At 41.2% G+C, this 13,865-nt stretch overlaps 1 protein-coding gene across 1 annotated transcript in view; it reads right to left on the bottom strand.

Moving 5' to 3' along the window:
• The window catches only part of plcl2 (phospholipase C like 2), a 45,078-nt gene that overhangs the window by 8,760 nt on the left and 22,453 nt on the right, over window positions 1-13,865 (bottom strand). The window contains exons 3-5 of the mRNA XM_086312337.1: window positions 8,559-11,039; window positions 6,902-7,105; window positions 2,422-2,497 (exon numbers count right to left, since the gene is read on the bottom strand). Of these exons, the coding sequence (XP_086168463.1) occupies window positions 2,422-2,497; window positions 6,902-7,105; window positions 8,559-11,039 (2,761 nt within the window). The remainder of the gene's footprint in view (window positions 1-2,421; window positions 2,498-6,901; window positions 7,106-8,558; window positions 11,040-13,865) is intronic.

The following is a 13,865-nucleotide window of genomic DNA, read 5'->3' on the forward strand; positions in this document are numbered from 1 at the left end:
TTGTGTCCTAGTTTGCAATTGTTGGTTGTTTAATTTTCTCCAGTTGATTTTGGATAATCATATATAAATATGCTTTGAGATTTAAGTCCCCATCATGCTTCTCTGGAAGCTTTTGAAATAAAAAAAAAAAAATGCTTGTCTTCTTAAATTTTTACTCCCGTCTTACTCGTTTGTTGGACTATGGTTTCATTTAAAGTGTCCTAATATGTCCTTCCATACAGGAGGTTGGCCGCTGCACCCTGCCTACATTTTTGAGGCAGCTCATGGTTTTCACGTGTAATATATGCTGTTTCATGTCGTTCTGCGTTTCTATTGGTCGAAATGTATTCCACACAGGCCATGCAGTTCAATGCAGCTGAACCAGGAAACGCTCGCATTGGCTGCATTTGTCAGGTCGGACCGAGGAGCAACTTCTGAAGCCAAAACAGCGCCAATACCTCCAGTTCCCCTAGTGGCCACTTGAGGCTGGCTTTGAAAAGCAGTCAATTCTTGTCATGCTCTAAATTTGTAAAATGCAAGGAAACAAAAGCATCTTTGATCTGTACAGTCCCACGTAAAAAATCTCCAAAACATGTTTACAGTCGACCACTGTAGACAGTTTTCCACCCTCAAACAACTCTGAGGGTCCTTTTTTTTTTTTTAAAGGTATTCTGGAGGTGGAGGTGTGCCAGCTTTAATTAAAGAGTTTAACTGACTGTAGCGTATAACATTTAATCGACTAGTGAACTGTTCACATGCCACACTCAGTCTGTGTCTGCCTACAACACTTTACAATTTAACTGGATCATAATAGCTAGTTATCTGCTATGAGCCAGGCTGCACTAAAGAGGTGAGAGCTCAACAAGAGTGATGCGCTGTTCTTTACCACTAAAATGTGGTTAATTCAAAACTCAGTTTGGTAACCTGCGCAGGCATACTAGCATATTCAATTATATGATAATAGCCACTTTTTAAATCTCCTCTAAATCAGTAACAAATCAAGATCAAGCATCTGCCCCGGAACACAACAGAACTGATAATGAAATGCAATTTTGTGAGGTAAAAATGATCTAATAATGCCTGGCAGGCATCTTTTTCAGGCTTTTATCTTTTTAACTACTTTACATGGAAGATAAGCAACACAACAGCTGGCACATGTAATCTCACTGTGGTAAGCCGGTAACAGTAACGTCATAGTCTAAATTTGCAAACTGCAGACAAAGAAAAGCCAAAAAAGAGGGGAAAAAAAGGACGCCTTTTGATGTGTACAATGAAGGCCGTACAGATCACAGGGTGTTATTATGGCTGAGGGACACAAACAGGTCATGCATTTAGGACAGAAGCGGTTCTGAATTGTGCATGCTACAGTCCAATTTGGAGCCAAACAGAAAATGCTCTAAATAAAAATTCAAAGGCTTTGGGGGATCTTTCTGATGTCAGTAAGTTCAAGTACATCTTTAGCCCAAAGCCACTGGCTGGTAATTGTTAAGGTCTGGAAGGTGGTTGAAACGAAAAACACCAAAATGCCTTTGATTCACATTGCTTAAAAAGGCACAGTCGTCATCCTCTCTGATGCAGCAAGACAATAGACAATGAATATTTTATAAGTCACCCATCTGAAAGCCAATAAAGCTGAGCTGTGGTAATGATGGTCCATCTCTGCGCCCTTCCATTCTCACTAAGCGTTTCCAGCAGGCTTGCTCAATGTTAAATTAGCCCTCTAGACTACTTAGACAGGATTCATTGCGAGAAAGTGCTACAATATGAATCACATTAGCTTCAAAATTAAGAGGTTTTACCCATATTTTTGGTTCACTGCTGTAGCTGCTTCATGAAACAAGAACGGCCCTAAAATAAAAGGCAGTCCTCTTCAATCATTAACACAGACTCAAGAAGAAACCGTGCCTCCAGAGCCCATCTGTGTGCTGCATCTTAAATCCAGTGACCTATGAGGATGACCAAACTTGAATGGATTTGCTTTTCCCTTATTGACACAAAGTCGAAATGTTACAATCGGCTGGCAGGCCAAGGCTCCATAAAGGCATGGAGCTCTAACTGGTACTGAATGGCGTGTGTGTGGATAGATTGCCATCTATTAACTTCACACAGTCTTCCCCCATTTCACTCGTCACTCAGTCTCAAACCATGTAATTAGAATACAGGACAGAGGCTCTTACAGGTGTGAATTAAACACCTCTATTTGAATGGCAGCTTTTCAAAGAGAAACAGTGACTGGATCACATTAATGAACATGAATCAAATGGTAATTCCACTTATGCAAATAAGAAAATTCTAATTAATTCATATTGACTGATCCCACGTCACCTCTGTGGCTTCAGAGGAGACATGCGGCCACAGGCAAACACTCAGATGCTGATTAGTGGTGTCAGGAAATTCTGCCTTTTAAGGGTTTTCCTCCTCTCCTGTGTGACTGTATCTTACCTGCTTTTTGGGTTTGTAGGATTCTCTCGTACACCCCCTCTGAGCTCTCTAGCAGCGTCTTGCTGGTCTGGATTACCTGAAAGCACACAAACATATTTGCTCACATTTGCCTTTAGTTTCCACATCAGCAAAACTAGCATCTCACAACAAAGCAGGAAGCAGTCTGTCTGCTAGCAGGCAGTTTCTATCCAGGGAGTGCTTAGAAAACAAGTTGTTATTACAGGGGATGTGAGTGGGCCAGGCTGCTAAATTGCATTTTTGAAAGCCAAAATTAGAGGGTAGGAGACACAAGCAATTAGGTTGTTTATTAAAAGTTACTTTTCTTCCCTGAAACACCACCAGTGTCCTGTTTTAAATGAGAAAAATATATATGTGCAAATCTGACTTTGGTTGGAAAGTATTTTTTTCAAAGGAAGTGCTGATAATTAAGGTCATTTCAATTAAAAACATGTCAGTCATTCTCAAGCAGCAACACCATTACTGTGTTCTCTGTGAAGCTGCAGCTGCGACAGATGCTAAGTTTAGCTCCTCTGGTCTTATGCGCACCTCTAATTGAGTGCACAAACTCTGCTGACCTGCAGACTGTTGAAACTCTTGTGGCAATTCATTTACATATTAAATGCCAGCGTTGCTTCTTCCTAACAGTAAACAAAAAAAATAAAGAAATAACGAAAACATTTTTTTAACACAAGGAAGACGGCAGCAGCATGTTGTTTCAGGAGGTTAATGGTGCATATGTAGGCTGTCAGAGACGGGGGTAAATAAGCATGGAGTAAACAGGGTGCCTGGAAGACCATCTGGATCTTTTGCCACAATTATTTTAGTAATAGCTTCATTTTTTTCATCTGATGGGGATGCTATTTATACCCTAATGTTACTGCACTTTTGATTTCAATTAAGTGCCTGTAGGTTACTGGTGCGGCACGGTCGTAATTGACTTGTTCACTCCCGGTGTGACTTAAGCATATAGAGGTTGTGCTGCGAAGCCAGGCGGCCCGGCTCAGCTGCCAAGATGGAAATTAAGGAATGATGAACAATGTTTTATTGCAGAGATCGGAGAGACAAAGCCAAAAACAAGCATCACTGTGGCCCCAACATCAATCTTTTGAGCCTGCCAGCCAGATCCCAGAGAAGAGGGAAATCAGGGAGGCCCGTATAGAGAGCGATAGAGGGGAAAATATATAGTACTTAATCCAACAGAGGCTGTACTTCACTGCTCTGACAGTCTTACTGTAATGACGCAGTCCCACCTCGTCCTTAACTGGTGCTTAATCTGAACAAAACTTTGCACGAATATTATCACACATACACTGATGATTAACAGTTCTTTGGATTTTCATGTATATTATCTTCATCTCATCATCATCCTGCAATGCAATATTACGTATTCTGTTTGTGTCTGCTTCGCGTGTCATGTTCAGCATACGCCGACCATACGTTACTTAGCAGGCATCAAAATTTCTATCCGCAACTGAACTTTGTTGCCGAGTTACAAAAGATACGTAGGGAGAATTTGAAAAAGTGCGACAGGTCTGGTTTGTATTTAATAAAGCTGTCTCTTTAAACAAAATCAAAACTATGGTACATTTTACTACCATATATCTTCCTTCCAGAAGCACATTAGGCTTTTCTCATTTCTCTATTTGGTGCCTCGCAATCTTCTCTGTCCTCCTGCCTGTGACTCCAAAATCCATCACTGGACACCACATTGAAGGATGCCTTCATTTCTAACATACTTCTCAAGGACAGAGGAGAGAGGAGTAATACTCGAGGATGCACAGAAGCGATTTTACCATCAGAATGTAAAAGGCGTGGCACGCAGCTGACCTATACAAACACAGGTGACACGACGACACCACAAACAACTAGATCTTTGCACTCGCATGCTGTTTCAGTTATTTGCAATTTGGTTAATCGCCTGCATGATAGCCTACCTTGTCACATTGCACCATGGTGTGAATTGCATCATGTGATCACATATCTGAATCAATAAAATACAGCAGTAGCTGGACTACAACAAAATTTATGTTGCTGCTGTGCCAGCTTTGATGGCTGAGAGGCGAGGATGTCTCATTTTGTTGAATCCCCGTTGCCTCGATTATTCTCTCCTCGCATCTCTGGTAGGAGGGACTAAGATGCACGGGAAGGATACAAGGAAAGGAATCGAGGGTGTATAATCCATGAAATTAGAGAGCTTTGTTTGTTCCTACCGTTTTGGTCTTTTCAGATGTGTTAATAAGGAAAATATGAAATAATGCCAGCCTTATCCTTTATGAGCATGTCGACAGACTTGTCACGGCCTGAGCTGCTATTCTTTCTAACGCACTCTAAGAAAATAAGTGAGAACACAGCAGACGTTTTCTGAAGATAAATATGAACGTGCAGCCTTTTTCCCCCCGAAGCATGACTATGCAGAGTCATTGCCTGATACTGTGCTCAGTATGGGGGACAGACACCGTTGCACAAACCCATATGGTGACTCACCATGTTCTTCTACAGGCAGTCATGACTAAGTGACTGTGGCTGTTTGTCTCACTCTGCAGCTGCAGTTGCGGCACTTAGAGCTGCCTCACACACTGTGATTACTTTCCTGATGGGTAAAGAAATTACTGTCTTGGTGGCAGACACAGCAAATCAAGCGTCTTTAAAGGCATATTCTAGTAAGGTAAGTGGGTGGACTGCTCCCTATTTGCACACTAAACTGCATCCTCTAAATGTTATGGCCGTTGTTGTTATTATTATTATTACCACCCACATTAACAAAGACACAAATGGTCTTTTATTTTCAAGGTAACGTTAGTTCAATGATACATTTCTGCAAACTAAAACTAAAAAGAGAATATATATTGTGAACAACAACTTTAATGTTATTAAAAATATTGTGTTAATGAGTCTTGTTTGATGTATGCGGTTGAACTGCAGATAACAGACATCTTAGCAGAACCATTCTAGAACAAAGTTTATTCCCCAATAAAAGCCTAACATATGGGTTTTGAAGTCCCCTCGGTTCAGTGTTTCAAAGACTTTGTATTTTCTCCATCCACACTCTGTGCCCTTAGTTAATCTGTTGTGAGTACAAACAGAAATCGGACCATATTACCTAAGAGCTCGAGCTGGCATACTACCGAGTCTCTCCAGCTTTTTCTCTTAGCACACAAATGGGCAGCATTGAGACCCACATTCTATTTTTGCCAATCAGGAGCTGAAAGCCTGGCTACTCCCTGCGGTGGATTTTGACACACTACCAGAATTTCTAATTGTACTTATCCATACATTATTTAACATTATTTTAAGGTTGCACTCCCTCTTTTTCTTACGCGTATGCACTTGTCAGCTCATCTTTTGCCGCCACACCTTTCTGCTTGCCATCACTTCTGGCACTCTGCTGATGATCAAGGCCTGCAGCTTCACACCACTTAAGCCCTTGATCTTAATTTATTTGATTTTAGTCCCCAAACACCCGTCATTTTCTTCTTTCTTCCTCTCCAACTCAATTTTCCTGGCGCTCCTTCCATCAGGGCCAATTACCTAGCTTTCCGTTCTCATGTCTGAATAGAGCAGAGGGGTCACCTTAATCGGTCTGCATCAGAGTCCTTTTCCTATGTTCGTCCTTGAGTTGCAAGGTATGAAGCTTTTGCCATTTCCATTTTTTTAGTTTAATGCATAATGTATCATTTGGATAACAAATAATGCAAATGCACAGGTGTATTCTTTGAATCCAGAGTTGAACCTAAAGACAAAAGAGCCAAGAACTGTAGTTTCTCTAATGGCCACATGGGACTAGTAGGTAAGCCAGTGTTGTATTAACACGTCCACCTTTCCAGCAGTAAAAATCATATTTACAGCCTGGTTTAAAAAAAGATTTTGGACTTTCTTTTCTTGAATGTTCATACCTAATCTATGTGTTTATTAAGTTTTCAAATCAGAGACAAAATTGTTTCTCTTGTTGCTGTGCTTTTGCCTCCTTGTTCATGTTGTGCCAAGAATCAGTGTCAGAGAACATCGTGTTTTAAGGTTAATGGTGTAGCTGGGAATAGCCTCAATGGCATGTTGCATAACTTGTAAACATTGATTTTATTACTTAACAGAACTTCAGCCCTGTTACCTAACCATCTCTGTGTGTCCCCATTAGGTCAGTAAGCCCAGGTATTGATCTGATTGGCGTTGGTTTGCCTTGTTAGATCATCCCTTCCTGTTGATGGCAAAAGCATGCATGAGTGGAATGGGTTGCTGCCAAATACAAATTAAGTTTTCTTTTCTATGCACTGCAAAAGAACCACGAGTTTGGACAACAAAGACAGAACACACTTAGATCCAGACGACAAGAGATTAAATTATATCTGCTACTTTGTTTCTAGACATTATTTCAGGTCATGGAATTGAATGCCTCTCTCCTCTTTTTATTTACTGTCATTTTTGATATTCACTAGAGTTACTACTGTGTAAATAAAGTAAATGAATCATGCAAAAAACTGCTCACCATGTCATATGTGGTAACGACTTTCTTTAGGACCTCTGGTAGCAGGCCTTGAGGCTCTAAGTTGGGGTACTGCTCATTGAGGTTGAACACCAGAAGGGGGTTATTGTCAGGCCCAGTCAGTCGAGGGGAAAGGGCCAAGATGCACTGCTTCAGGTTAGCCACCGCTGAAAGGCCGCACAGCTCTTTAAAGGACGCTATGGCATTCTGCAGAGAATGGAGAAAGCGTAATTACAGTCTGGCTTGCATGAACTTATGCTGGTTTACACTGGCATGCCAAGCAAAACATGCATCAAATGGCATAAGCATTACAAAAAGTCTAAAAGGAAAGGAACCTAATATTCCAGCTTTCGAAAATATGCCCTTCATCTGCCCCACAACCGCACAGAACAGCACTTTCTCAAAGGAAACGCCTGGAAGCTCATTCATTACCTGTGGGAACTTTCATTTTGGCTCTTATAAGCCACTCATAAACACTCAATCCTTTTGGACTGACACCAGGTTCACAAAGACACACAGACACACACAGAGACACAAACACCCTAACCTTTCTGTGAAAGGCCAAATTTAAATCCTACATAAACAAGCAGAGGGAAAAACTGGCAGGAGGGCCAAGATGTGTTATAATCACAAGGCCAGTGGCTTGTTATCACACAACGACCGCAATATAAACAACGCTACCAAAATAAAACCTAATACAACGCCTGAAGAAACACAACCTGAGACCATCCACAGTGCAGAGACACTCGAGCAGTGTATTTCCTATGCAGCCCTTTGCATTTCTTTGAAAGCTTGAACAATGACATAAATGCCTCTTTTTCTGAAAAGAGGGATCACAGTAAGTCTGTCTGGACTGGAGTCCATTAAACACTGTGGGTTAAAGCTAAGCAGTTAAAACAAACAGCTTTATATTGTTTTTCCATCACTGGTACCATTAAAAAATGTGGTCCAGTTTACACAATAGAAGTTATGAATAACTTCTATAACATGGATCGTTAAAACATGGATCTCACCATTATGTTTGCTCGTTTCTCTCCATTCCTTGACACACATAAGGACTTGGTCAAATCTAATTCAGTCCAGGGTGGTGGTTTTTGTGTTTCCTTTCCAAAGATGAAGTCTTTTAAATCAACGGTCCCCAACCCCCGGGCCTCGGACCGGTACCGGTCCGTGAGTAATTTGGTACCGGGCCGCGAGAGTAGAGGCTCAGGTGTGAAATGTATGGTTTTCAGGGTTTTTATCGGTTTTCAGCGTTATTTTGTTTTCGTTTTTATCGTTAACTCGGTTTTCCTGGGTCTTTTCACCTGTGTTATGAATAAATCTTCTTTTTTTCGGTACCGGTACTAGTTTTATTTTGTTGTATTTATCCGCGACACCTTAAAGGCCGGTCCGTGAAAATATTGTCGGGCATAAACCGGTCCGTGCCGCAATAAAGGTTGGGGACCGCTGTTTTAAATTACTTTAGATGTCTTGTATTAAATCTAGTTATAATTAATAGATTGTGTTCAGTCTACTGTTCAGATGTGTTCAGACATAAACTTTCCATGCATATCCATGCAGTACAAAATATATCTTGGATGACACTGTTAATTCAGACCCACTCTAGTTAATCACACAAAAAAAGGGTGGGAAAAAAAAAAATCAATACTTCATGCCTTACCTGCATGTTTTCTCTGAGGTCTGTTGCCTCTCTCAGTGGCTGAATGGCTGTTTTGAAGACATCATCCAGAGCTTTGATCAATAGCACCCTCATGCTTGCATACTCTCTACTCCTCTTGCCTTTTCGTACAGACAGCCCCCTTTTGTGAGGTTTGCCGCCTCCTCTTCGATTGGTTATTGCCACATGAACAAACAATAAGGTATGTGGCAGCACTTCCCCTGTCAGAGACTGCAGCGGAACATGGCGGAAACCTGGCTGCAGACACTCAAACGGGATTGTGTATTGACCGATAAACTCATCGCCAATATAGTCGTCATCCAGCACCACAAAGCGCACCATTGCAAGTTCGGGGAGGTTTATCTGAAACTCGAAGCTCTCGTCAAACAGAGGGTTGTCCCCGTTTTGGTTGACCGTTTTAGTCCTTTGCTCAGCGCAGTCGGCGGGAATGCCGTGTATTTCGACATACACGTAGGGATCTACTACGTCTCCTTTGGCACCTGAGCCTTTGGGTTTTGGAAAGTTTTGTCCACTGATAATCTTGATGTGCAAGAGCTGTGGAGAAACACCAGGCACTGAATCTTTAGTGTTGGCACTGAAATATGAAACCTGCTCCCTCATGATCGCTGGACGCAGCACATAACCACAGTTCCCATTCTGACGGAACCAGCCAATGTTTAAATCCATCATCAGGCCAGGAGTCTGGTAGTTCATTGCTACAATCTGACAGCCACACTTCCAGAAATCTTGTGGATTCATGTTGCTGGAGTCAATCCGCATGGGACTAGGGTAAACCCGTGCTAGGAACTTCTTGTTATAGTTAACAAAGTCACCTGGGAATTCACTGGCACAGCGACTGGCAAAGACTTCATTGAAAGAGCACAGCTCCCAATGCTTCTGTTTTTGGAAAGATGTTGGAAAGTCTTTGAACTCCACAGACTTGCACAAAGTCACCAGATCAGAGAGCTCCTTGGACAGCTGAAATTTCTTGAGTGCAACTGTTTGTTGTTCAGCAGTCTCAATGCTCATCCTTTGAGACATCTCTGCCCCTTCATCCTCATCTGTCACCTCACCTTCTGAAGCAGTGCAATTTGTGCCCAACTTCTTACCCTTCAGTAGGATCTTCCCCTTCAGTTCATTAGGAGATGGAAGGTAACAGTCCTCAGGTTTTGGAGGATCTAGGTGGAGCTTGTCTCCAAGGATTTTCTTTAGGTGCTGGAACATGACTCTCTGTTGCTTCAAGGAACAGTGGTTTTCTAAGCACAGTATCAATGGAAACTCAGAGGCAACAAAGGCATATTTGTTAATGACGTCAATGACACTGCGAAAAACTATCTGTGAGGTCATTGTGTGACCAGTGTAAATTACAGGTTCATTATCAGGTCCGTCCCACACATCCAGCTCTACACTGCGGCAGCCCATCTTGAGAGCACGGATATAGCCTGTCACATCAGAGGGGCCTCTGAACTGATCTTCTATCAGGTAGGTGTTGTGTGATGCATTGATGTAGTAGTGGGACAAGGGTTGGTTCACGTCTTGGCAGACTGATTTATGTTCAGGGTCAAATATATGGCACTCTGAGGACATAAGATAGTTAGAGAACCCGTCCAAAGACAGCCAACCTTTGAGCTGGCCCTCTTTCGATGGCTCATATTTCTGAATTACGTCAAAGCTGGTCTCTTCGCTGACTTGTGCCATTCCCTGTTCTGCCTCCAGAAATATCATTAAGTCCTTGGTATCAAGAAATTCTTTATTACTGGAAAACTGAACAAAGAGAAAATATATTTCTGGTCTGGTACAAAGATCGTGAAAGACTTCAATGAACTCCTCTTTTGCCACATCCGAACCTGATTTGTCCTTAACTTTATGCAGCTCCTTGAATTTCAGTTCTATTTTCACATTTTTGAGTCCCGGATTCAACTTTTTGACTAACTGTACAGCAGTGCATATAGAAAGTTGCTTGCTGTTTGTAGTATCCTCCTCATCAAAAAGCTCACCTAACCACGATGAGCGCATGTTGTTCTGACTGCTCTCAATCATATTTAAGGTATGTTTCCCATAGGATATCAGGTACCTCAGCCCTGTGACCCACGTGTTGGCTACATCTGCAGTGTTCGCCACCAAGTCTAGGGACTCATAGTTCTCCCCAAAAATGACAGAGAAAGCACAGTCCTCCGAAATCTGATCATAGGTTCCATTAGTTCTAAAAGTATCTGTGTTTTTGCCTGTCCGAACCTCTTTGATAGATTTTACATCGATTTTAGCCTTGTCTACTTCCTTCTTTGAAGGCTCCCATCTCAAAGACTGCATGTCGGCGTCAAGGAGAAAGTAGCGATGGTAAATGCGCGAATTGGATCGCACTTTTTTGAGCTCAGACCCATCAACCATGGCACTGATGCAATCACTTGCGCTACTAATCTTCTTCTCAGTGGGCATGCTGCTGAATGAGACAGTCTTCTTTCTTTCCTTCCGCTGTTTTCCATCCTGCAGAGAAAAGGAAAAACACTGTGTATCAATAGAAATCTTTTCATTTAAAGTACAGGAAACAACAACAACAACAATGAAAATATGACAGTATGCAGTTATAATCAAGGTTTAACTTTAAAGGGGTAAGCCAGTCTAGGCTTACTTAAATCATATACTAAAAAAGTACTGTTCCGTGTGGATCACTATTTTGTTTTTTCCCCCAGGTTAATTTTAGAGTCATCAATCTCTCTAGCAGACCTGTAGCACAATCTCCACATTTTTTATTTCTTTCCAACTCAAGAAAAATCTAAATACAGCACCCAGCATGCTGCCCACTCTGACATACTGTTTGCCCAGATAGTCCTCCTTCTTGGTCCAACAGCAGCAACCTTGTTGGTTGACTTAAGGCACCTGTCGCTGTGTATTATACAGATACAACAAGGAATCTCCCTTAGGAGAGCATCACCCACACAAATCCAGTCATCTACAGCAGTCACACGTCTGACATTTTCAGTGAACCCTGCTCTTTCCATCGCAGCAGTTCCCTTCAGTACAACAGCATTTTACACTTGACATTATTGAAGTCATTTCACAATTTTAGAAAAACCCACACCCTTATTAATCATCCTGTGGCAGCATTGTTCAGCTATATGATGTAACTAGACTACGTTGCAATACATTCCAGTAGAAACATCAACCTTTATTTTCTTTTAATCTAACGACTGAATGAGTGAAATGCTATTGTTTTTAGAGGCACAAAGGGATTGGCTACTCATTATTACATCATGTATATAGAGGTCAAGATGCAGCAAAAGCAATGGACACTCCTGATAGTTCTCCCTGCTGCCGACAGCCCACTCTCAGTGAGATTGTTTATTAGTTTGTACAATTAAGATGTCTAAGTAGCTGGAATGATGAGGATGGAAGGCTGAAACAAAATCTTCTCTAACATAAAAACCATCTCTACAACCAAGCGTAGTAACAAACATCTTACATAACAGAAATGATCAAGCAAATCTGTCAGTAGGCGCTTCTGAGATGAAACACAGACCGAAACAATTATATAATGTAATTTTTTTTCCAAATTGATTCATCAGCATCTGTGTGTTGGAGTATAAAAAAAACAGACACTGACTCTTATCTTGTACCCCTGTAATGATCATGGATGGACCTTATTTTGCAGTCTGTTGCTTAAGGTCAGTTCTTGCCCTAACCTAAAATGGGAATTCCTTACATAATCCTTCTGATCTGGACAAAAAGGTGGATTTTAGGATAGTCATCAGTAGGCAGTAACCATAATACAGTCAGTATAAGGAGATAAAAATACTGCACACACCCAGTGTGTACCTATTGTAGTGCACACACCCAGTGCACTACAATAGGTATAGATTGCCAAAGCACCCTTGTCTTACCATTTAATGTTTCCTTAGAAAAAAAAACTGTTATGCAACAGTCTTTTTTTCAGTCAGGTGATCCACAATACTGCAAGCTGCAAGTGCAGCTTCATTTAGCCTTACATGGTTTTCAAAAGACAACATGATCATGATCAGATGGGCTATTTATAGCTACATTTATTTGTTTTATAGGGTACATATTAATCTCCATCACTTATCTCTGTTCATCTGTTTCTTTGCCAAGTCAAAGCACAGCACCAGATCAAGCTAGCTACAATTTCCCCGTAATGTTAGCAGTTACAAGAAAGATGGTGATCTTTCTTTCCCTGCTGACTTTTAGTCAGATTTAAAGGACCTTTATTTGGGATCCGTGGTCAAAAATTAAGGGCTGTAACTTCATTAGAGTAGAAAAGTTCCACAGGACCATATGTTAGAAAAGTATGGGTGTAAATATATATCATGAGCAAGACATTATAGCACCAGTAAGTACAAGCTGTATTCAGTACTTATCAACCTTATCTAACCCCCGCTCAGTCTGTTTAACATCACTGTGTGGTAACAAGGACTGTAAGCAAACACAGAAACATTATTTTCTTGGGTAAGCATCCAAAATACATGACCGTGCCACGCTATTAGTCATCCCTTCTTTGAATCCTCTGCAACAGAACAATACACAGCAGGACAATGGAGGTTCCGGTTTTGAGAAATATTCTGCATTGATCCTCATTTCATTATGTTTATTACAGATGGTTTCGTTTTTTTACTTTTATTACTTTATTAATTTTGTTGAGAGAAGGAAACCCGTGCTGCATTGTTAGGGCACGACAGTAGAACGCAAATGAGATATTAAACGTTTTGTTTGTGCTTCACAATGCTAAGATAATACCCTGGGTATTACCATCAGACACCCTGAAAAGAGAAGTTAATTCTAAGCCTGTATGTATGGTTTCAGTGTATGTTCGATATCTGTGTGTGTGTGTGTGTGTGTGTGTGTGTGTGTGTGTGTGTGTGTGTCGACAGCAAGATAGTGGGGGAGAGAACCAAGTAAGACTGCATATGTCCAACTGCTCAAAGATCCCATAGGAGTCTGAATTCCCTAACGGACGGAAAACTGCATTTTTTTTCTGGCTCAGCGAGCAGTTATGAACTGTCTGTGCAACTGAAGACATCACATGGGACCCATTACTCTTTGCTCTACTGTTCTACCTAAATCATCCACAACAACCATCACCTCAGTCTCACTGCAGCATAAATCACCTTTTAGCTCGGTGCCAGGACAGGCTTAAATATACAGTAACAAAAATTAAGTGAATGAAATGAATTTCATCTGAGTACAAATGTAACAAGCAGCCACAAATGTGCCCCTTTGTGATGGTGCATGGCCCTTATTTACTGCTAATTTATAAAATCACAGTCGTCAACAAGAATTCCTACAGTGTCTCAACTGTTA

The sequence above is a fragment of the Aulonocara sp. 'chitande type north' Nkhata Bay genome, linkage group LG11 (genome assembly GCF_057382095.1).
Source record: "Aulonocara sp. 'chitande type north' Nkhata Bay isolate Kocher_YH1m ecotype deep benthic linkage group LG11, A_spYH_male_GT1.1, whole genome shotgun sequence".
In the NCBI taxonomy this organism is placed as follows: Eukaryota; Metazoa; Chordata; class Actinopteri; order Cichliformes; family Cichlidae; genus Aulonocara; species Aulonocara sp. 'chitande type north' Nkhata Bay.